The sequence below is a fragment of the Bos taurus genome, chromosome 24 (assembly GCF_002263795.3).
Source record: "Bos taurus isolate L1 Dominette 01449 registration number 42190680 breed Hereford chromosome 24, ARS-UCD2.0, whole genome shotgun sequence".
Classification (NCBI taxonomy): Eukaryota; Metazoa; Chordata; class Mammalia; order Artiodactyla; family Bovidae; genus Bos; species Bos taurus.
Window position 1 is genome coordinate 25,156,383 of NC_037351.1, and position 21,630 is coordinate 25,178,012.

The window sequence follows — 21,630 nt, forward strand, 5'->3', positions numbered from 1 at the left end:
GTTAAATAACCAGGGTGACAATATACAGCCTTGACGTACTCCTTGCCCTATTTGGAACCAGTCTGTAGTTCCATGTCCAGTTCTAACTGTTGCTTCTTGACCTGCATACAGATTTCTCAGGAGGCAGGTAAGGTGGTCTGCTATTCCCACCTCTTGAAGAATTTTCCACAGTTTGTTGTGATCCACACAGTCAAAGGCTTTGGTATAGTGAATAAAGCAGAAGTAGATGTTTTTCTGGAACTCTCTTGCTTTTCTTGATGATCCAGTGGATGTTGGCAATTTGACCTCTGGCTCCTCTGCCTTTTCTAAAGCCAGCTTGAACATTTGGAAGTTCACGGTTCATGTACTGCCTTGGAGAATTTTGAGCATTACTTTGCTAGTGTGTGAGATGAGTACAATTGTGTGGTAGTTTGAGCATTCTTTGGCATTGCCTTTTTTTGGGATTGGAATGAAAACTGACCTTTTCCGGTCCTGTGGCCACTGCTGAGTTTTCCAAATTTGCTGGCACACTGAGTGCAGCACTTTCATAGTATCATGTTTTAAGATTTGAAATAGCTTAACTGGAATTCCATCACCTCCACAAGCTTTGTTCATAGTGATGCTTCCTAAGACCCACTTGACTTCACATTCCAGGATGTCTGGCTCCAGGTGAGTGATCATACCATCATGGTTATCTGGGTCATGAAGATCTTTTTTTGTATAGTTCTTCTGTGTATTCTTGCCACCTCTTCTTAATATCTTCTGCTTCTGGTAGGTTCATACCTTTTCTGTCCTTTATCGTGCTCATCTTTGAATGCAATATTCCCTTGGTATGTCCAATTTTCTTGAAGAGTCTTTCCCATTCTATTGTTTTCCTCTATTTCTTTGCATTGATCACTGAGGAAGGTTTTCTTATCTCTCCTTGCTGTTCTTTGGAACTCTGCATTCATATGGGTATATCTTTCCTTTTCTCCCTTGCCTTTCACTTCTCTTCCTTTCTCAGCTTTCTGTAAGGCCTCCTGAGACAACCATTTTGCCTTTTTGCATTTTTTTTCCGTGGGGATGGTCTTGATCACTGCCTTCTGTACAATGTCACGAACTTCCATCCACAGTTCTTCAGGTGCTGTGTCTATCAGATCTAATCCTGTGAATCTACTGTCACTTGCACTGTATAATCATAAGGGATTTGATTTAGGTCATACTTGAAGGGTCTAGTGGTTTTCCCTACTTTCTTCAATTTCAGTCTGAATTTTACAATAAGGAGTTCATGATCTGAGCCACAGTCAGCTCCTGGTCTTGTTTTTTTTTTTTTTTTTTGACTGTACAGAGCTTCTCCATCTTCGGCTGCAAAGAAGACAATCAATCTGATTCTGGTATTGACCATCTGGTGATGTCCATGTGTACAGTCTTCTCTTGTGTTGATGGAGAGTGTGTTTGCTATGACCAGTGCATTCTCTTAGCAAAACCCTGTTAGCCTTTTCCCTGCTTCATTTTGTGCTCCAAGGCCAAATTTGCCTGTTACTCCAGGTATCTCTTGACTTCCTACTTTTGCATTCCAGTCCCTTATAATGAAAAGGACATCTTTTTTGGGTGTTAGTTCTACAAAGTCTTGTAGGTCTTCATAGAACCGTTCAACTTCAGCTTCTTCAGCATTACTAGTTGGGGCATAGACTTGGACTACTGTGATATTGAATGGTTTGCCTTGGAAACAAACAGATCATTTTGTTGTTTTTGAGCTTGCATACAATTACTGCATTTTGGACTCTTTTGTTCACTATGAGGGCTATTTTTTCTAAGAGATTCTTGCCCACAGTAGTAGATATAATGATCATCTGAGTTAAATTTCACTGAGTTCAAGAGGCACCCAGAATTCAGTATATTGGGAATTCCCCTGCAGTCCAGTGGTTATGACTCGGCACTTTCACTGCAGGGGCCCGGGTTTGTTCCCTGGTTGGAGAACTAAGATCCCTAAGCTGTGCACGTGACCAAAACAAACCAAAAGACAAACCAAGAAAACGCAGTATGTGGTAGTCATTACTATGCCATCTTAATGTTTTCTTTCTTCTTTTTTAAATATTTACTTATTTATTTGGCTGTACCAGCTCTTAGTTGTGGCATGTGGGACCTAGTTCCCTGACTAGGGATTGAATGCAGGCCCCCTACATTGGGAGCTCGGAGTCTTAGCCACTGGACCACCAGGGAAGTCCCCCAATGCTTTCTTCAAGCTTCGTCTAGGAAGGTACCCCAGGGACCAATCGTAAAACACCTCCTTAGCTCAGTTCATCCAAGGGCAACTTAAACAGGAAAAGCCCATGACAATCTCCGCTGTTCCCCCAACACATATCAAGCTCCTAGCTAGCCATTCCAAGAATCAAACCTCTGGACTATTAGGGTGAATAAAAAAAGACCTTTGACTGTGCTATGGGGCTTTTCTCTTGAACTTGCTAGTATAGGACAGGTGTTTATGCCCCAGAGCTAGACACTGGGCTTCAAACTGTAGCTCTGCTTACTTACCAGCTGTAAGACTTACCTTGTAAGACTTAACCTCTCTGAGTCTGAGTTTACCGTTGGTAAAATGGAAATAATAATCATCTCTATCTCATAGTATTGTTGTAAGTGCTATGTATCAATCATCTAATAAACTTACATTTAACCTCATCCACCTTCCAAAAGGATTTTATGAAAAAAAAAAAAAAAAACCTTTAAAACTCAAATTAAAAAAACCCCAAACTTTTACATATATGAAACACACACACACACACACACATATACATATTTTAGTTCTGTTTAGAACCAAAATAAAATCCGAAATAATCTTCAAGGTATCATTTTACATCTGTTAATTTAAAAATAAATGTAACCCAATTTTGGCCAGGTTAAGGTGAAAGCAGTTTACTCATCAATTGCTGACACAAATATAAACTGACTCTAACTTTTTAGAATACGTTTTGAGTGTTAATTAAAGCTTGCACTCTTGGGCCCAAAAATATCAATCTATGGAATTTCCTCTTAAGAAAAAAATGACATAGAAAGAGAAGTTTAAACGTACAAGAATGTGAATGCAAATCCTAAAAACTGGCAGCAATTCAAATGTTAAAAACTAGTAAAATGGCCAAGTAAATGATGATGATCCATCACTACCCTGCCTTACCTCTCAACTATACAAAAATGAAAATTATAAGAGCCACATTGCAAAGCAGAACTAAAGTGCCAGGTTGAAAAGAAAAAAGGCAGCATTCACAATAGATCAAGGAAATGATAAGCAATATGCATTTTAATCTGTGAGCCTATTGATGAATATTCAGACTCTGAAATAAAATAATGAACTGATTAATAAAGGTGAATGACTTTCTACTTTTCATGTCTAGTGTATTATTGCCTTGATAACCATATTTGCATTATTAAAAAATGTTTCTCACTTAGGATGTGAGCACAGTTAGCATAGTAACATTAAATCTTAACTATGCATTTTAGATCTGCTTAGTTGATTATGCCCATGATTATCTGTAAGAGACAATGTTGTCTAATTTCGTAAATGAAAGAGTAATTGCACACTGGTAATTCTTGTCAGTTTCAACTAGACACTTTCACATGGTGTTCATAGTCATAGAATCACTGTAACCTTGACACAAATTATCCTTTATGATATATCCATAAATAGAAGCCCATAAATGGATTTTCTAATGTGTATCAAATTTAGATACTGCAGAAATATATAGTAACATAATTTCTCACCACAGGTCTCCTTTCTGATCTGTGATGATTAATGCAATGATCCAGCAAACCGTCTTCATCCAATTCCTTCTGACAAAAAGGACATACACACCTGGAAATTGCACAGAACACAGATATTCCTGAAATTACTGATAATTAGACAGCAGTCACTTAGCTAGAGATAAAAAACAGAATGTAGGTGGATCTAGTTTCTAGTGCTCATTCTTTCGATTTCATATTCATTTTCCTATCCTGATAATAATCTTGGTGCCTAAATTTTTTCTCATGAGCAATGCAAATGTGTAACCTCACAGGGGCAGGACAGAGACACAGTTATAGTGTGCCTGAAGCACTTTATTTTCTTTGGAAGAAAAGTATACTCTGAGCACTCCATTAACGAGACACAGAGGATCATACCACCCAACTGTATCTGTGTCACTTTTTCTGTCTCTTTTACTTCTTTTTCTAATTCAGGTAACATCTGAATTGGGTGTTACTTGTTCTCCAACCAGAATATCTGACGACACTGGCAAATATAACCACAGATGTCAACTCACAGTTTTAGCATCCAGTGAAGAATGAAAAACAACTCACACTACCTTGTTACATCTTTCTGTGCACCTAGGAGTACCTGTCCTACGCATCTGTGTTGTCCAGTGGAACAGCTATTAGGTATGTGTCTACCGGGCACTTGAAACACAGTCAGTCCAAACTGAGATATGCTAGAAGTTTAAAATACACTCTGAAGTTTGCAGGCTTTATATATAAAACGTCTCAATAATTTATATATTGATTACATGTTCAAAGGAGAATATTTTTAACCAGTTGAATAACATACATGAAAAATTAATTTCATTTGTTTTTACTTTTTGAATATTGCTTCTAGAGAATTTTAAATTACATGTGTTCTGTATTATATTTCCACTGCATAGTGCTGCCTTAAATTCTTAGGGACTATACGGAGGCTTGGAATTTTTCACTCATTTTCCATTATAGATATAACTTCTTGTTCCCCAAGACATGTATTCTGGATAGTTTCCTTGCATAAGAACTTAAAAAATTTGAATCATGTTATAAGTTCTATAAAGCAAAGATTTCTATATTAAATGCAAAGATTAATATATCTTGTAAGACTGATTAATCAACAACCCTTCTCATTTTGGTTATTTTAACTCTTTGTTATTTAATTCTAACTAGCAGGATAAATTAGTATTCATATGCTTTAAAATTTTCATATCAACTTTCCAATCAAACCACATGGTTCTTCAACTCGTTTGTTAGCCTTCCTTCCTACTGGTCCCTGGGGCCAGTCTAACAGAATCCAAACTCTTCTCACAATTTATAGGAGTATGGAATAAATATAATCCTATAATAAAAGGTGCATTTGCAAAGTAATCTCTAGAAAAACATCTAGACTTCTGGACTAGGAAATTTAAGATATATTTGAGTAGTATTTCTTTTTAAAAAAATTTTTGGCTGCATCGCACAGCTTATAGGATTTTAGCTCCCCAGCCAGGGATCAAACCTGAGCCCTTGGCAGTGAAAGTGTAGAGTCCTAACCACTAGAGTGCTAGGGCATTCCCCTTTTTTATCTTTAAAAAAAATGTTTTTTATTGAAGTAGAGTTGATTTACACTGTCATGTTAGTTTCAGGCATATAGCACAATAATTCAGTTGTATATACATGTATATACATTCTTTTTCAGATTCTTTTCCTTGATAGATTATTACAAAATATTAAGCATTTTGTTCTGTGCTCAAGTGAAGAGGAACTAAAAAGCCTCTTGATGAAAGTGAAAGAGGAGAGTGAAAAAGTTGGCTTAAAGCTCAACATTCAGAAAACGAAGATCATGGCATCCGGTCCCATCGCTTCATGGGAAATAGATGGGGAAACAGTGGAAACAGTGTCAGACTATTTTTTTGGGCTCCAAAATCACTGCAGATGGTGACTGCAGCCATGAAATTAAAAGACGCTTACTCCTTGGAAGTAAAGTTATGACCAACCTAGATAGCATATTAAAAAGCAGAGGTCCGTTTAGTCAAGGCTATGGTTTTTCCAGTGGTCATGTATGGATGTGAGAGTTGGACTGTGAAGAAAGCTGAACGCTGAACAACTGATGCTTTTGAACTGTGGTGTTGGAGAAGACTCTTGAGAGTCCCTTGGACTGCAAGGAGATCCAACCAGTCCACCCTGAAGGAGATGAGTCCTGGGTGTACATTGAAAGGACTGATGCTAAAGCTGAAACTCCAATACTTTGGCTACCTCATGCAAAAAGTTGACTCAGTGGAAAAGACCCTGATGCTGGGAGGGATTGGGGGCAGAAGGGGATGACAGAGGATGAGATGGCTGGATGGCATCACTGTCTCGATGGACATGAGTTTGAGTGAACTCTGGGAATTGGTGATGGACAGGGAGGCCTGGCGTGTTGCAATTCATGGGGTTGCAAAGAGTCGGACATGACTGAGTGACTGAACTGAACTGATACATATAATTTCTTAAAATAAGCATAATTAACATTATCTTCAGGAGAGGAAAAGAAATTATACTGAATACCTCTACTAGATAGCTGAATTCATAGGAAGACTTAATGGTTTCAAAGCCATTATCTCCATTCAGTAGTACACAAAGCATTTCTCTATTTCTTCGGCAGAGGCAAACGTCAAACTTTGTAATTCCTCTGCCATTCAGAATAGTTGTTGTTCAGTTGCTAAGTTATGTCCAACTCTTTGTAACCCTCTGAACTGCAGCACGCCAGGCTCCCCCATCCTCCACTATCTCCTGGAGTTTTAATGACCTAGATTTGTTTCCTTCTTTTTTTTTTTTAAGAAAAAATATCAATATCCTCCATTACACCTACTCGCTGTCTCCATCCTTCCTCCAGCCCCATATAAGATTACCCAGCAAACAGGTTGTAGGATTCAGAATGCCTGCCCCACGCGTGTTCTTTCATGTTAGAATATATACTGAGATGTCACTTTGTCCCTTCTAAAGAGTAAGCAGGAAAATGAGAGGGAACGAGCTTGGAGACTGAGTAGTGGTGATGGAAAACTAAAGACAATAATCTCATAACCATCATCTGCTTCAGGACTCTTAGTCGCAACACAGAGCCTAGCAGAAACTGAACAGTTCTGCTTTCTATTTCTGGATCTTCCTCCATATAAACTTGTCTGAGGAAGCTTCCCCAATCTCTCCAGTGTCCAGTTGGTTCTCCCCAAAGTTTTTAAAGCAGACAGAGCAAAAATTCTTTTGCAATTACTGCTATTAGTCATTGAAAACAAATGATTACTAATAAGAGGTATTATGATTAGGAGCCAAAACAACCATATACATATTTTCATAATAAAAGTGTTACGCTTTCCAGCCCGTTAAATTCTTTACAAGCATGTCAAATTTAGCATTAAACCAAAGTGTATAGAAGCAAACCTCGTTGTCGTCTCTCCAAGCTCTTGCAGTGGCCCGTACTTATCTATGTACTTCTGGCATGTTCTTGTGTGTGCCCTCATTTCACTGAGGCAAACCTATATGAAAGCAGATCAAAATAAGCTCACTGTTGAAAAGAGGCTCACTTCAGTCAATGAAGTCTTTTGTGACCCAACTTCACTGCTTTCTTATTTCAAATAAGGTCATAATGTGGGGTCAGTTGATTAAAAGGATGCAGTCAAGGTAATAGTTCAATCAATTTAAGGCATTATCAAGAATAACACTAATTTAAAATTTCTTTATAGTCAGAAGATCCGGGAGCTGAGTTCTTGAATTTGGTTCTTTTAGAAAGCATATGTTTTTCAAAGTGAAAAAATGTATATTACATCAAATTTACTTTTTTTGGCTACTATTACCTAAATTAGTGATGGGAAGAAGGAAGAAAGAAAAAGAGCAAAAGGAAGGAAAGGGGGAAAAAAGTAAAAAGAGAGAGAAGAAAAACAGAGAGAGATAAAAAGAATAAATAGATGGATTTTACAGATATCCGGAGTAAGTAAAAAGAAATCCTGTGCTTCAGGGAAAGATATAAATACCATGGCTTTATAATACATCCAGTAGCATTACATGAATTCACAATACACAGTATACTTAATGGCCCCATTAAGAGCAAATATAAAGGACAGCTCTTGCAGTCCATTTTTATGAAGGCAGAATAAAGAACCCTTGTCCTTCCAGATATACATTCAGAGATCCTAACCATGAGGGATCTGTTGCTGCATAGCACATATTCTACTAAATGTGTCACTAGAAACTCTGATAAGATCTTGTGCTAAAGGAAGCTTTGTTAGGGTTGTGGTAAGGTGGCCGACCCACCCTGCTTCATTTTGCCCAAGCTACGGAAGTTCAACCTCAAACATGAAATCTACCATCTCAAGGAAGCAGTCGTAACTGCTTCACAAAAGACAAAAATAAAAGCAAATGGAAACGTTAACAACAAATCCTTGCTTTATCCATCTAAAAAGATGTAAAAGCTAGGACCGATGTAGGCAGCTGTCTTAAAACAGACTGCTTTACAACATTTAACATCCAACTTTGCACATCAGTGCTCTCTCCTCTCCCTGTGACTTTCGTTAAGTCTCTTTCTTCTTTATAGTCCTTGATCAACATTCCTCATATAAATGTGGGGACTGTTTCCTGACAAGTGAATTGATAAATTCATAGGGTGTCTACCCCAGACACAAAACTGAAATCGGTTGTCAGTGGTGGCAGGAGTATAAGCCACTGTGCTTGCATTAGAGGTGTTTATATTCTAATAGAGGAAAAACAAACGAACAAAGGATGTGAAGACAAGTAGATAGGAAACCATTCAATATTGGGGACTGGGATACTCATGGAACGGACATCTGGCCAGGACTCACAGGAAGCAGAGTTGAGAATGCCTAATATTCCAGCAAGAAGAGACAGATACAAAGAAATCTCCCAAAGGAAAGATCAAAATACTTGGGAATAATCAGAAATAGGGAGTGAAAAAAGGAAGCAGATTCTGACCCAGGATAATAGAGAGAATGCTCTTGTTTCTGACAGATACCAAAGAACTGGGTAACAGAATAATATGCTGAGTTTGATTTTTTGCATGTTGAATTTTAAACGATGGCAAAATATCAAAATAAAAATAAGCAATACTGATTACTAAGAATGTGAAAAGCTATTGATTTTGAGCTATTGATTTTAGCATTCATTTCCACAGTGCTAAAATGAATCCCATCCAGTAACGCTAGTGGTAAAGAACCTGCCTGCCAATGCAGGAGATGAAAGGGATGCAATTCAATCCCTGGGTCAGAAAGATGCCCTGGAGAAGGGAATGGCACCCCACTCCACTATTCTTGCCTGTAAAATCCCACGGACAGAGGAGCCTGGTGGGCTACCGTCGATGGGGTTGCAAGAGTCCGACACGACTGAGCATACAGTGCTAAAAGCCACTTGTGGTTTGTCTTTAATCTTTACAACCACCCTGTAACACGAACGTTATCTTTTCCCTCAATTTACAAAGACTCAAACAAAAACAGATTAATAGTTTGCCCCAAATCACAAACAGTAAGTGAGAGAATTAGTGCTCAACCCTAAGATGTCTGACTCCAAAGACCATGCATAGATTCTATAGTCACACAGCCATGAACAGATTTAGGTCTTACATAAATATTCAAAAAATGCACTTGAGCATTTACTATGTTCCAGCCACTATTCAAAGCTCTTGATACACAACCCAATAAAACAGACACAATCCTTACCCTCATGAAATCTGGTGGGGATAATGGATAATGGACATTAAACTTAAGTCACAAAAGCACAATTACAAATGGTGATAAGTGCTATAAAGGGAAAGCACAGAGTGCTAAGAGAAAGTGTTTAAGAGATTATAACTTAGATGAACAAGCAAGAAAGGTTCTCTAAGAAATTGAGATCTTCAGTATATGATCGCCCTTTTGATCTCTAGACAGGTAATATCTAGATATAGTCCCCTTAGCAGTTCAAATGTAATGTACGTAAAACTTAAAACTTAACTCTGTAGATTCTTCTCTAAATTTACTCCCCATATTAGCATTTTCACCTACTCATCTCAGAAACTTGGGAGGCATCTTTGACACCTCACTCGTATGCACCCCCCACATCCAGCTTCTTACCAATTTTCTTCAATCCCTCTCTTAAGTACACCCTGAAACAACCTCTTATTCCGTACCTAATACTTTTACGCTAACCCAGCTTCCTAACCACTTATTCTAAAGGCCACTAAACTGACTCCACCAATTCTGCTTTTGCCCCCTCCAAACCATTCTCCATGCACATGCCTGAGTCAGAGCTTAAAAATATAAACCTGATCAAAAGCTTACACTTTTTCTATGACACCCTATGGCATTTAAGATAAAATCTAGAACCTTTGACACAGCTTCTAAGACCTCACATGATCTAACCAGACTAGTATAGTATCAACGGAGCAAAACAGTAACAGGGAGGCAGCAGCCAACAGAGATAACTACTGCAAAGCCCAGAGCAGCAGAGATGGAATTACGCCACTGGGCTTGAAAATAAAGCTATGCACTGGGCGGGCTACAGTAACATAATAGAGGCCACATAATAAGGGGTGAGGGGAGTAATGGGAAGGGAGGAAATGGAGGTGGTTGATGAAAGCATTTGAGAAATTAGGTGATGGTGGGCATCAGGTGACGGCTCTCCTGCAGTCCATACTTATGAAACTGGAGGACAGGAAGAGGAGAGACTGAGACGATACACTCTGAAATCTGAGTAGGATGAGGTCAAAGGCAGAGGTGAAATGACTAGCTGTCTAACAATTTTCTCAGCGGTCTAAGCTGGTAACTATGAGCAAAGGCAGGGTGACATACCAGAGTGTCACATTCGGTGCAATTCCGGAACTCGGATTTCATTCTCTTGGCGACATCAGCTGCTGGAACTCCTTCGGAAGGAAGATAGGCCCGGCAGTAAGGACAGGTCCACTTATTGTTCTTTAGACTGGTAGCGATGCAAGAACGGCAGAATCTACAGGACACAAACCAAGAACACGTCACTCTCCTTGACAGGAATTAAGGAGCCGCCACTGGGAGTTCATATGTGGAAACTGTATTTTAATGACACCTCGGATACTAAGAGCAGTTCTGCCAAGTGGAAGCTCCATCTACACTATTATAAAATAGATAACAGATGAGAACCTATTGAACAGCTCTGGGAACTCTACTCAGCACTCTGTAGTGACCTAAATGGGAAAGAAATCCAAAAAAGAGGGGAAATACATGCATACAGATAGCTGATTCACTCTGCTGTATAGCAGAAACTAACATAACATTGTCAATCAACTATACTCTAATAAAAATTAATTATTAGAAAAAAAAAAAGAGAGAGCTCCATTTGCATCCTACACTTGCTGGAGAGTCTCTTTATCTTCCCTGTGGGTCACAGGTTCTCACCACATGTGCTAGACACACAACAGGTGACAGGCAAGGTGGTCAAACAGCCTTCTTATAAACAGAATTCAAACTATAACTCAAATATCACTCAGCCACAAAAAAGAATGAAATAATGCCATCTGCAGCAACATGGATAGATCTAGAGGTAATCCTACTAAGTCAGACAGAGAAAGACAAATATCATATGATACCATTTATATGTGGAATCTAAAAAAAATGATACAGATAACTCATTTACAAAGCAGACTCACAGACATAGAAAACAAATTTGTGGTTACCAAAGGGGAAAGGGAGAGGGAGGGGCAAATTAGGAGCTTGGGATTAACAGATAAAAACTACTACACACAAAATAGATAAGCAACAAGGATCTATTGTATAGCACAGGGAATTATATTCAATATCTTATAATAACCTATTGATATAATAGAAAATAATCTGAAAAAGAATCTATATATCTGTATGTATCTATGTACAAATGAATCACTTTGCCTACACTTGCCTACACTTTGCCTACACCTGCCATTTCCTTCTTCAGAAGTGAAAGTTGCTCAGTCGTGTCCAACTCTTTGCGACCCCATGGACTATACAGTCCATGGAATTCTCGAAACCAGAATACTGGAGTGAGTAGCCTTTCCCTTCTCCAGGGGATCTTCCCAACTCAGGATCGAATCCAGGTCTCCTGCATTGCAGGTGGATTCTTTACCAGCGGAGCCACAAGGGAAGCCCACTGAAACTAACACAACATTATAAATCAACTACATTAAAAAAAAAAAAACCCTATAACTCAAAGGATATCTAACATCATTTTCTTTTCTTTAATCTTGCTAAGTCGCTTCAGTCGTGTCCGACTCTATGTGACCCCATAGACGGCAGCCCATGAGGCTGCCCCGTCCCTGGGATTCTCCAGGCAAGAACACTGGAGTGGGTTGCCATTTCCTTCTTCAATGCATGAAAGTGAAAAGTGAAAGTGAAGTCGCTCAGTCCTGTCCGACTCTTAGAGACCCCATGGACTGCAGCCCACCAGGCTCCTTCATCCATGGGATTTTCCAGGCAAGAGTGCTGGAGTGGGGTGCCATTGCCTTCTCCGTTCTTTAATCTTATTTTACCTTAAAATTTGTGTGTCGGGGGAGAGGGGTAATAGATCTTTGTTTTGTGGGTTTTTGTGTGTTAGATAAGGAACTAACAAGTTGAAGAGGTAAAAATACCAGACACATTATAAGTGTTCATAATTTTAAACTCATCCTCAGATATAGACAATTACCTAATCAAAATCACCACTATTAGGAATGTCCTCCATGTCAAGAAATACATTCTCTGGTTTTCTCAAAGATAATCTTGACAAAATATTAACATAATGAACAGAATTCACACATAATCTTGACCTATTTATGGGAACTGTTGACGATTAAGTGCACACAGAGTAAAAGTGAGCATTTCAATAGGTTATACACATTAGCATGATTTGATAGCTCTTAACTCAGTGTGTAATATCTACTTGGGAATATTAATATATGGCAGAAGTTAAGCTCTTCAAGGTTTAAGTAAACTATACATACTGAAAAGTTCATGTATCATAGGTACACAATTCAAGGAAATTTCACAAACAAAATTCGCAAATATATTAGCCGTTGTGTGCATGTGTTTAGTCGTGTCCCACTCTGCGACCCCATGGACTGTAGCCCACAAAGTTCCTCTGTCCATGGGATTTCCCAGGCAAGGATGCTGGAGTTGGCTGCCATTTCCTTCTCCAGGAGATCTTCCTGATCCAGAGAGCAAACCCACATCTCCTGTATTGGCAGGTGGATTCTGTGCCACCTGGGAAGTCCCATTATTAGTCATTGTGATTAGCCATTACTGATTCTTGAAAGTATTCTCTTCTCCCTCTGTGATAAAACCCTAACATACACGCAGAGGATACTTATGTCTGCACTGTTCCCAAGGCATTTGCTTGATGCTTTTCCAGTGGTCATGTATGGATGTGAGAGTTGGACTATAAAGAAAGCTGAGAGCCAAAGAATTGATGCCATTGAACTGTGGTGTTGGAGAAGAGTCCTGAGAGTCCCTTGGACTGCAAGGAGATCCAACCAGTCCATTCTGAAGGAGATCAGTCCTGGGTGTTCATTGGAAGGACTGAGTTGAAGGTGAAACTCCAATAGTTTAGCCACCTCATGGGAAGTTGACTCACTGGAAAAGACTCTGATGCTGGGAGGGATTGGGGGCAGGAGAGGAAGGGGACGACAGAGTATGAGATGGTTGGATGGCATCACCAACTCGACGGACATGGGTTTGGGTGGACTCTGGGGGTTGGTGATGGACAGGGAGGCCTGGTGTGCTGCAGTCCACGGGGTCACAAAGAGTCGGACATGACTGAGCGACTGAAGTGAACTGAACTGAACTACGCCTGCCCAGCACCCATTTCCCCTTACTCTTACCACAGCATCCTGATTTTGCTCTGCAGGACCCACCCCTCTTATATGAGATACAAACTGGTGGGACCCCAATCCAGGTGCCCACAATCCCTTGCTGAAGGCAGAGCACCTGATGTCGACCAGACTAAGTGAGTAAACCGTCTCCCTGGGAGACGCGTGCTAAACAGTGACATACGAGCTGATTCAGCAATAACTTGATGGGACTGCCCTGCTCTTTATATACAACCCTGGATCTGCCTGGGCTCCTACCCTTTTCTTCTTTTTGTTACTAATGTTGTTTGGAAACTTTATGTTTTGATATAATTTCAAACAAAATTTTTTTTAAACGCTGTGCCCTGAGGCATGCAAGCTGTTAGTTCCCCAACCAGGGATTGAACCGGTGACTCCCGCATTGGGAGCATGGAGTATTAACCACTGGACCGCCAAGGAAGTCCCCATAATTTCAAATTTGATACACTGCTTTTTATTTACAAAGTTTATAACAGACCTTAACTCATTTAACCTTAACAACCCCCTAAGAAAGATCATTATTTCGTTTACAGATGAGCAAACTGTGATACTGGTTGTTACTTCTATAAAGTCACAGCTACAGAAAGTGCCTGAACTTGGTTAGTCTTAAGCTGGGTTTTCTTTTTCTTTTTTCTATTAAGTGGCAGTGTTCAGTGCTATAGAATTTTATTATTTTCTGTTGACCAATCGTGGTATGATGGTATTAAATGAATAATAGTTACATAATCACAGCAGAGTACATCATGAGAAACGCTGGGCTGGAAGAAGCACAAGCTGGAATAAAGATTGCCGGGAGAAATATCAATAACTTCAGATATGCAGATGATACCACCCTTATGGCAGAAAGTGAAGAGGAATGAAAAAGCCTCGTGATGAAAGTTAAAGTGGAGAGTGAAAAAGTTGGCTTAAAGCTCAACATTCAGAAAACGAAGATCATGGCCTCTGGTCCCATCACTTCATGGCAAATAGATGGGGAAACAGTGGAAACAGTATTGGACTTTATTTTGGGGGGCTCCAAAATCACTGCAGATGGTGACTGCAGCCATGAAATTAAAAGACGCTTACTCCTTGGAAGGAAAGTTATGACCAACCTAGATAGCATATTGAAAAGCAGAGACATTACTTTGCCAACAAAGGTCCATCTAGTCAAAGCTATGGTTTTTCCAGTGGTCATATATGGATGTGAGAGTTGGACTGTGAAGAAGGCTGAGCGCCGAAGAATTGATGCTTTTGAACTGTGGTGTTGGAGAAGACTCCTGAGAGTCCCTTGGACTGCAGGGAGATCCAACCAGTCCATTCTGAAGGAGATCAGCCCTGGGATTTCTTTGGAAGGAATGATACTAAAGCTGAAACTCCAGTACTCTGGCCACCTCATGCAAAGAGTTGAGTCATTGAAAAGCCTTTGATGCTGGGAGGGATTGGGGGCAGGAGGAGAAGGGGACGACAGAGGATGAGATGGCTGGATGGAATCACTGACTCGATGTACGTGAGTCTCCCGGACTTGGTGAACTCTGGGAGTTGGTGATGGACAGGGAGGCCTGGCATGCTGTGATTCATGGGGTTGCAAAGAGTCGGACACGACTGAGCGACTGAACTGAATCACAACAGTAAAAGATGTTTAGGTGTTTATCAGTTTTCACAACCAACACTCAGACAAAAAAAATAAAAGATGATTACAATTGGGAGCCATAAGGGAAACATGGTTAACTTAACAATATAAAATAATTACATACAATTTGGAAAGTAGAATGATGTGGTAAGTGAAGTGCATACATGCACAAGTTTTCATCCACACTGCCAGTCTATGTCTTTTGGTTGGTGCATTTAATTAATTTACCTTTAAGGTAATTACTGATTTGTATGATCCTATTACCATTTTCTTGATAGTTTTGGTTTTATTTTTTGTAGGTATCTTCCTTGGTTTTCTGACTCAAAAATTCAGTAACCTGTCTTTGCACAGCCACAGCTGCCCTTCTTGGAAAGAGCAATACTTTCGTAATCAAAAGATCTAAGTCTTCTGCTGTCGTTTACTTCTGTCTGCCTCAGGTGATTAACTGTAAGTTCTATGGCACAATGTTCTTAGCTTTTCCTTGTGTCCCTAAGGCTTGGTTCTCAAAGTGTAAGAGTATTACAAACAACAGTTCAAATGCTCAACTCATAATTAACATTTCTAATGAACACTTAAGGTTCTGGCAGGAATTCTTTGTCTACATGATTTAGGAGCAAACAGGTAACACTGTGTTTCTTGTCAACTAAAAGTCACCCCCTCTTTGCTCACACTGATTTGAGTTTTGCACAAACAGAATACAAACAGAAGATGAATACTGGTGCCAAGCTCCATGGTGGGCACTGGTCACATTACCTCACTTCACTCTTGGAGTAATGCTAAATGCTCCTCTTTCTCTCTACCCTGACTGATGGCAAACTGAGGTTCAGAGAGGTGTTAACAACTTGCTGAGGTCACACAGCTGTGAAGACAGTAGTGAGTTGTTTTTTGGGTGTCTTTTGCCAGTAGCTCACAGCTTGTGGGATCTTAGTTCCCTGACCCGGGATTGAACCAGAGCCCCTGGCAGTGAAAAGGCAGAGTCCTAACCACCAAACCACCAGGGAATTCCTAAGATAGTAATGTTTTTTATCCTCAAGCAGTTTTGGGAGAGGCTCAAAGTTTGTAGTCTTTTTAAAGACCCTTGGGCTTCCCGGGTGGCACTAGTGGTAAAGAACCCGCCTGCCACCGCAGGAGATATAAGAGATGTGGGTTCAATCCTTGGGTCATCCCCTGGAGAAGGAAATGGCAACTCACTCCGGTATTCTGACCTGGAGAATCCCATGGACAGAGGAGCCTGGTGGGCTACAGTCCAGTCAGACACGACTGAAGCAACTTAGCACGCGTGACAAGTAGAAGCAGCAAAGCTATGAGATCACTGATTGCTGTACCTGCATAAGCCGGGTGGGCGTTCAGTTCAGTTAAGTTCAGTCGCTCAGTCGTGTCCAACTCTTTGCGACCCCATGAATTGCAGCACGCCAGGCCTCCCGGTCTATCATCAACTCCGGGAGTTCACTCAGACTCACGTCCATCGAGTCAGTGCTGCCATTCAGCCATCTCATCCTCTGTCGTCCCCTTCTCCTCCTGCCCCCAATCCCTCCCAGCATCAGAGTCTTTTCCAATGACTCAACTCTTTGCATGAGGTGGCCAGAGTACTGGAGTTTCAGCTTTAGTATCATTCCTTCCAAAGAAATCCCAGGGCTGATCTCCTTCAGAGTGGACTGGCTGGATCTCCTTGCAGTCCAAGGGACTCTCAGGAGTCTTCTCCAACACCACAGTTCAAAAGCATCAATTCTTCGGCGCTCAGCCTTCTTCACAGTCCAACTCTCACATCCATATATGACCACAGGAAAAACCATAGCCTTGACTAAATGGACCTTTGTTGGCAAAGTAATGTCTCTGCTTTTTAATATGTTATCTAGGTTGGTCATAACTTTCCTTCCAAGGAGTAAGCATCTTTTAATTTCATGGCTGCAGTCACCATCTGCAGTGATTCTGGAGCCCCCCAAAATAAAGTCTGACACTGTTTCCACTGTTTCCTCATCTATTTGCCATGAAGTGATGGGACCAGATGCCATGATCTTCGTTTTCTGAATGTTGAGCTTTAAGCCAACTTTTTCACTCTCCTCTTTCACTAGGGTGGTGTCATCTGCATATCTGAGGTTATTGATATTTCTCCTCACATTACCTAGAGTATATTTCTGCTGTTATTTTGTAAATACTTAGTACATGTTTTTGTAACTATAATCAATAACCACAATAATGGAAATTCCTAGTAGATATTCATGAAAAGGAGCACATTTGAGGTATGTTTAAAACCAAGTCTCTCCCTATAACCCATTCAAGTCTGTACAGTGGTGTACTTGTGGCATGAAACTCTCACATGAGCCTGATACAGATGCTGTTGCATTATATGAGGATATTAGCAGCAAATCTGGTAGATGAGTCAATTAACTGTACTCCTTTTAATAGAAGTGTTTATCAAGTGGAGAAAACACATCAAGATCAAGGTGTTTTAGAACAGATTGAATTTACTGATTATGAGTACATAAGAACCACAACATTGTCACCATGCAAACGCGCTGGATGCTGCTGCAGCTCAAGTCTCACTTTCTGGGCTGCAGAAGCAAGACTGCAGAACTGCTGAGTTCAAAAAATCTGAGGGGAACATTCTCTCCTTAAAGGTGTAGCTATCAAATTCAATTCATGAGTGCTGGAGTTTCTACCATCCCTACCCTGGTATCTTGGCATGAAAAGTATACAAGTGATTGGGACTTCCCTGCTGGTCCAGTGGTTAAGAATCTGCCGACCAATGCAAAGGACACAGGTTCAACCCCTGCTTGGGGAACTAAGATCCCATATGCCACAGAACAACAAAGCCCATACTACAGAGCCTGCAAGTCACAACTAGTGTCCCTGCTTGCAACAAAAGATCCCACACGACACAACAAATGTCCCTCATACTGCAACAAAGACCCAACGAAGCCAAATATAGAAATGCTTGCAAAAAGTATACAATGATCAAACATTTTCTGAAGGGCCTAATCAGAAACCACAGAGGGTTATTCAGCTTTATGTAATATATACTACATAACAGGAAATACAGACAGAAAGTGTTAGTCACTCAGTCGTGTCCCACTCTTTGTGACCCCATGGACTTGCCAGGCTCCTTTATCCATAGGATTTTCCAAGCAAGAATACTGGAGTGGGTTGCCATTTCCTTCTCCAGGGGATCTTCCTGACCCAGGGATCAACCCTGGATCTTTCTCATTGCAGGCAGACTCTTTACCATCTGAGCCACCAGGGAATAAAGACAAGATAACTCAAAACTAAAATGTCTCAGAAAGTGAAGTGTAGAACTGTATACACACAGTGAAAGCTTCTTGCAGGCTTGTAGGTGTATAAGAACATCTGGGGTAAGGAAAATAAGGACATTTATTTACCCGTTGAAAAGATGGCAACTGGAAAGAAAAGGTGTGTGGTAGAAGAAGGGTATTTTCATTGTCAAATTTTAAGTGTGAACCACATCAACTTATTACCAACATTAACAAACAATTCTTTTAAAAAGTAAATCATCTGCAACCGCTTGGGATCAATGGTCTGGTAATGTCTGATAACTTGAAACTTGCAGGTACCCCTTGACTCTGCAATACCAAGCCCATGTATTCCCTCAAAAGGAATTTTTTAAAATGTCCATTTGTACAAGAATATTCAGAAGGAATGTTTTCATAATAGCCCCAAACTGGAAATAACCCAGGTATATATCAATAAAAAAGTGAATAAACAACCTGTGGCACAATCATACAATGAAATTCTACACAGCAATACAAAAAGAACAAATTTCTCATACAAGCAATAATATGGATGAAATTCAAAGACACACTGAGTGAGGAAACCAGACACTAGTGACCATATTTCACTTTAGATGAAGTTCTTAAACAGGTAAAACTGATCTATGATAGAAAAAAAAATGTTTCAACAATGACTGTCTACAAGGGTACAAGGACAGGAATGGCTGGGCAGGGGCAGGAGAGAACTATATGGGGGCAATGAGACTATTTTATATTTTAATAGAGGTTTGGGCTAAACATAGGTTTAAGGGCAAATGTTATACCTAGAATGGATGCATTTCACTATGTGTAATTTACTTTAAAAAATCCCATGATTAATATAATGCATGCTCATATGAGAAGGGGTAGAGTGTGCTAATGTCTGTAACCCATTCTGAAATGCATTAAAAAAAATCAGATGGATTGATGGATAAGTATGTGATAGAAAGATAAAAAGATAAGTGCAAACATGGCAAAATGAACAACTGAATACAGATAGTGGATCTATGGATAGTCACTGTACAATTCTTTCAAATTAGCTGTATGCTTGACATTTTTCATAATAAAATGTTAGGGGAAATTAATCATCTTACTATGATGATTTACTTAAATTACTTATTTAAATTTTTTTTACTTCTGAGAAAATTTAGTTGGAAAATTAAGAAGGGAAATGTTCAGAGGATCAGAGGTCTGAATTTTTTTTTGAATTTTTTTTTTAACAGAATGTGATTTGAAGAGAAAAATATTTTTTAAAAGCACTGAAATTCAGGGTGAGGAAAATATTAGCTTGCATTTATGATTATTCAAATAAATTTAAAGAGCGGGAACAATTGGAAAGATAATAAAAGGCTAAAGCGAGAAAACACAAACTGTAAAAAAAAAAAAAGAATTTGTATGGCTTTCAGCAAGAACAGTTATTCTATGGTTTATAATGAAGACTTTACAAAGCCTGCAAAAATCTCCCCAGACTCAACCACACAAGCACAGACTCACTAACGAAATTTTTAATAACAGCTTATGATTGCCAGACAGTGTTTGACATGCCAGGAGTGAAACCATGGCAGTGCCTGAGGTCCCTGCTCTCAGAGTTACAGGATGAAGAGAGAGGAAATAAGCAGGTAAACAAAAGGACGGGCAAAGGATGAATGCTCTGAGAAGAAGAAAACAGTTGGCAATAAAAATAGAGCGGGTGGGGCAGAGGAAGCAGTAAGATGGGTGGTCCCTGGGATGACATTTGAAGACACCAGACTTCAGAAGACCCGGGAATGGTTTTCCAAGCTGAACACAGAAGGTACAAAAAATAGGGACCGTTTTGCTGAGATACAGAAAGCCAGTGTGGCTGCAATGCAGGGGGCCCAGGGTCTACCTGTGTAGGATAGAGACCATAAAGCCAGAGCTAAGAGTGATAGGCAGGCATTGGAGGGTTTTAAGTGGGAGTGATATGACCTGATCTACATTACAGAGATCACTGGGGTTCCTCTATGAAGAATGGATTAGAGGTATGAGAGCCATAGCTGAGAGTTCAGCATTAAGTCCACCATGAGAGTTGGTTCAAGAGAGAGTGGTGGGGCTTTCCTGGTGGCTCAGTGGTAAAGAATCCACCTGCCAGTGCAGGAGACACGGGTTCAGTCCCGGATCCAGGAAGAGTCCATATGCCGCAGAGCAACTAAGGCCGAAGTGCCACAACCACTGAGACTGTGCTTAAGAGCCTGGGAGCTGCGAGTATTGAGCCCGTGTGCCGCAACTACTAACGTCCGTGTGCCCTAGAGCCTGTGCTGTGCAACAAGAGAAGCCACTGCAATGAGAAGCCCGAGCACCGCAACTAGAGACTTGCACCTGTTCATCACAACTAGAGAAAAGTCCACACAGCAACGAAGACTCCAGCAGAGCCAAAAATAAATAAACACAATTATTTAAAAAAGAGAGAGGGTGTGGCTCAGACCAGCAAAGTAGACAGTGTAAACGGATAGACAGATTTAGGATCGATTTGGAAAGCAGAGGCAAAGGGTTTAGGATTGACCAAATGACAATAAATATATGCCCCGTTACTAAGTGAGAGAAGTCAAATGCAAAAGACTATTTACTGTATGATTCCAGAACTCAGTGACAGAAAGCAGATGGTGTTACGCGGGGCGTGGATTGACTGCAAAAGATTCGAAGGGTTTTTTTTTTTTCTGATGTTGTTAGGTCTTTTCACTTAGTCTTTTTTTTTTGTAATTGAAATATAGTTGATTTACATTGCTGTGTTAGCTTCAGGTGTACAGCAAAGTGATTCAGTCATACCTATATATTTATATATTAATATATATATATATTCTTTTTCAGATTCTTTTCCATTATATTACAAGATACTGAATACTGTTCCTTGTCATACTGTAGATCCTTGTGGTTTGTCTATTTTATATATAGCAGTGTGTACCTGTTCGAGGGAAGTTTTAAGGTAAAGGAACTAACTGTCCTAGATCTTGTTTGACGTGGTGGTTATAAAATTGTATACAATTATGTACTGTATTACCTCAATAAAGCTGAAAAACAGAACCCCACAAAACAAAAAATGCCTCAGTAATAACACTGCATGAAAACCACAAAAATACACACTGCATAGAACCATTCAGAGTCCTGTAAGTGTCCCTCCCACACAGCCCCAGGCACTGAGTAGTAGCTACTCAGTAAATGGTCAGCAGATTGAAACAACTGAATTGGTTATGAGGAATGCACCCAAGGAGAAT

The 21,630-nt window shown here is 40.0% G+C and overlaps 1 protein-coding gene across 2 annotated transcripts in view; it reads right to left on the bottom strand.

The window, feature by feature from the left end:
- RNF125 (ring finger protein 125) overlaps positions 1–21,630 on the bottom strand; it is a 47,474-nt gene that overhangs the window by 16,571 nt on the left and 9,273 nt on the right. For both annotated transcript variants that reach the window (XM_005223982.5, NM_001205859.1), the window contains exons 2-4: positions 10,512–10,665; positions 7,117–7,211; positions 3,715–3,805 (exon numbers count right to left, since the gene is read on the bottom strand). In XM_005223982.5, coding sequence (XP_005224039.1) covers positions 3,715–3,805; positions 7,117–7,211; positions 10,512–10,665 — 340 coding nt within the window. The remainder of the gene's footprint in view (positions 1–3,714; positions 3,806–7,116; positions 7,212–10,511; positions 10,666–21,630) is intronic.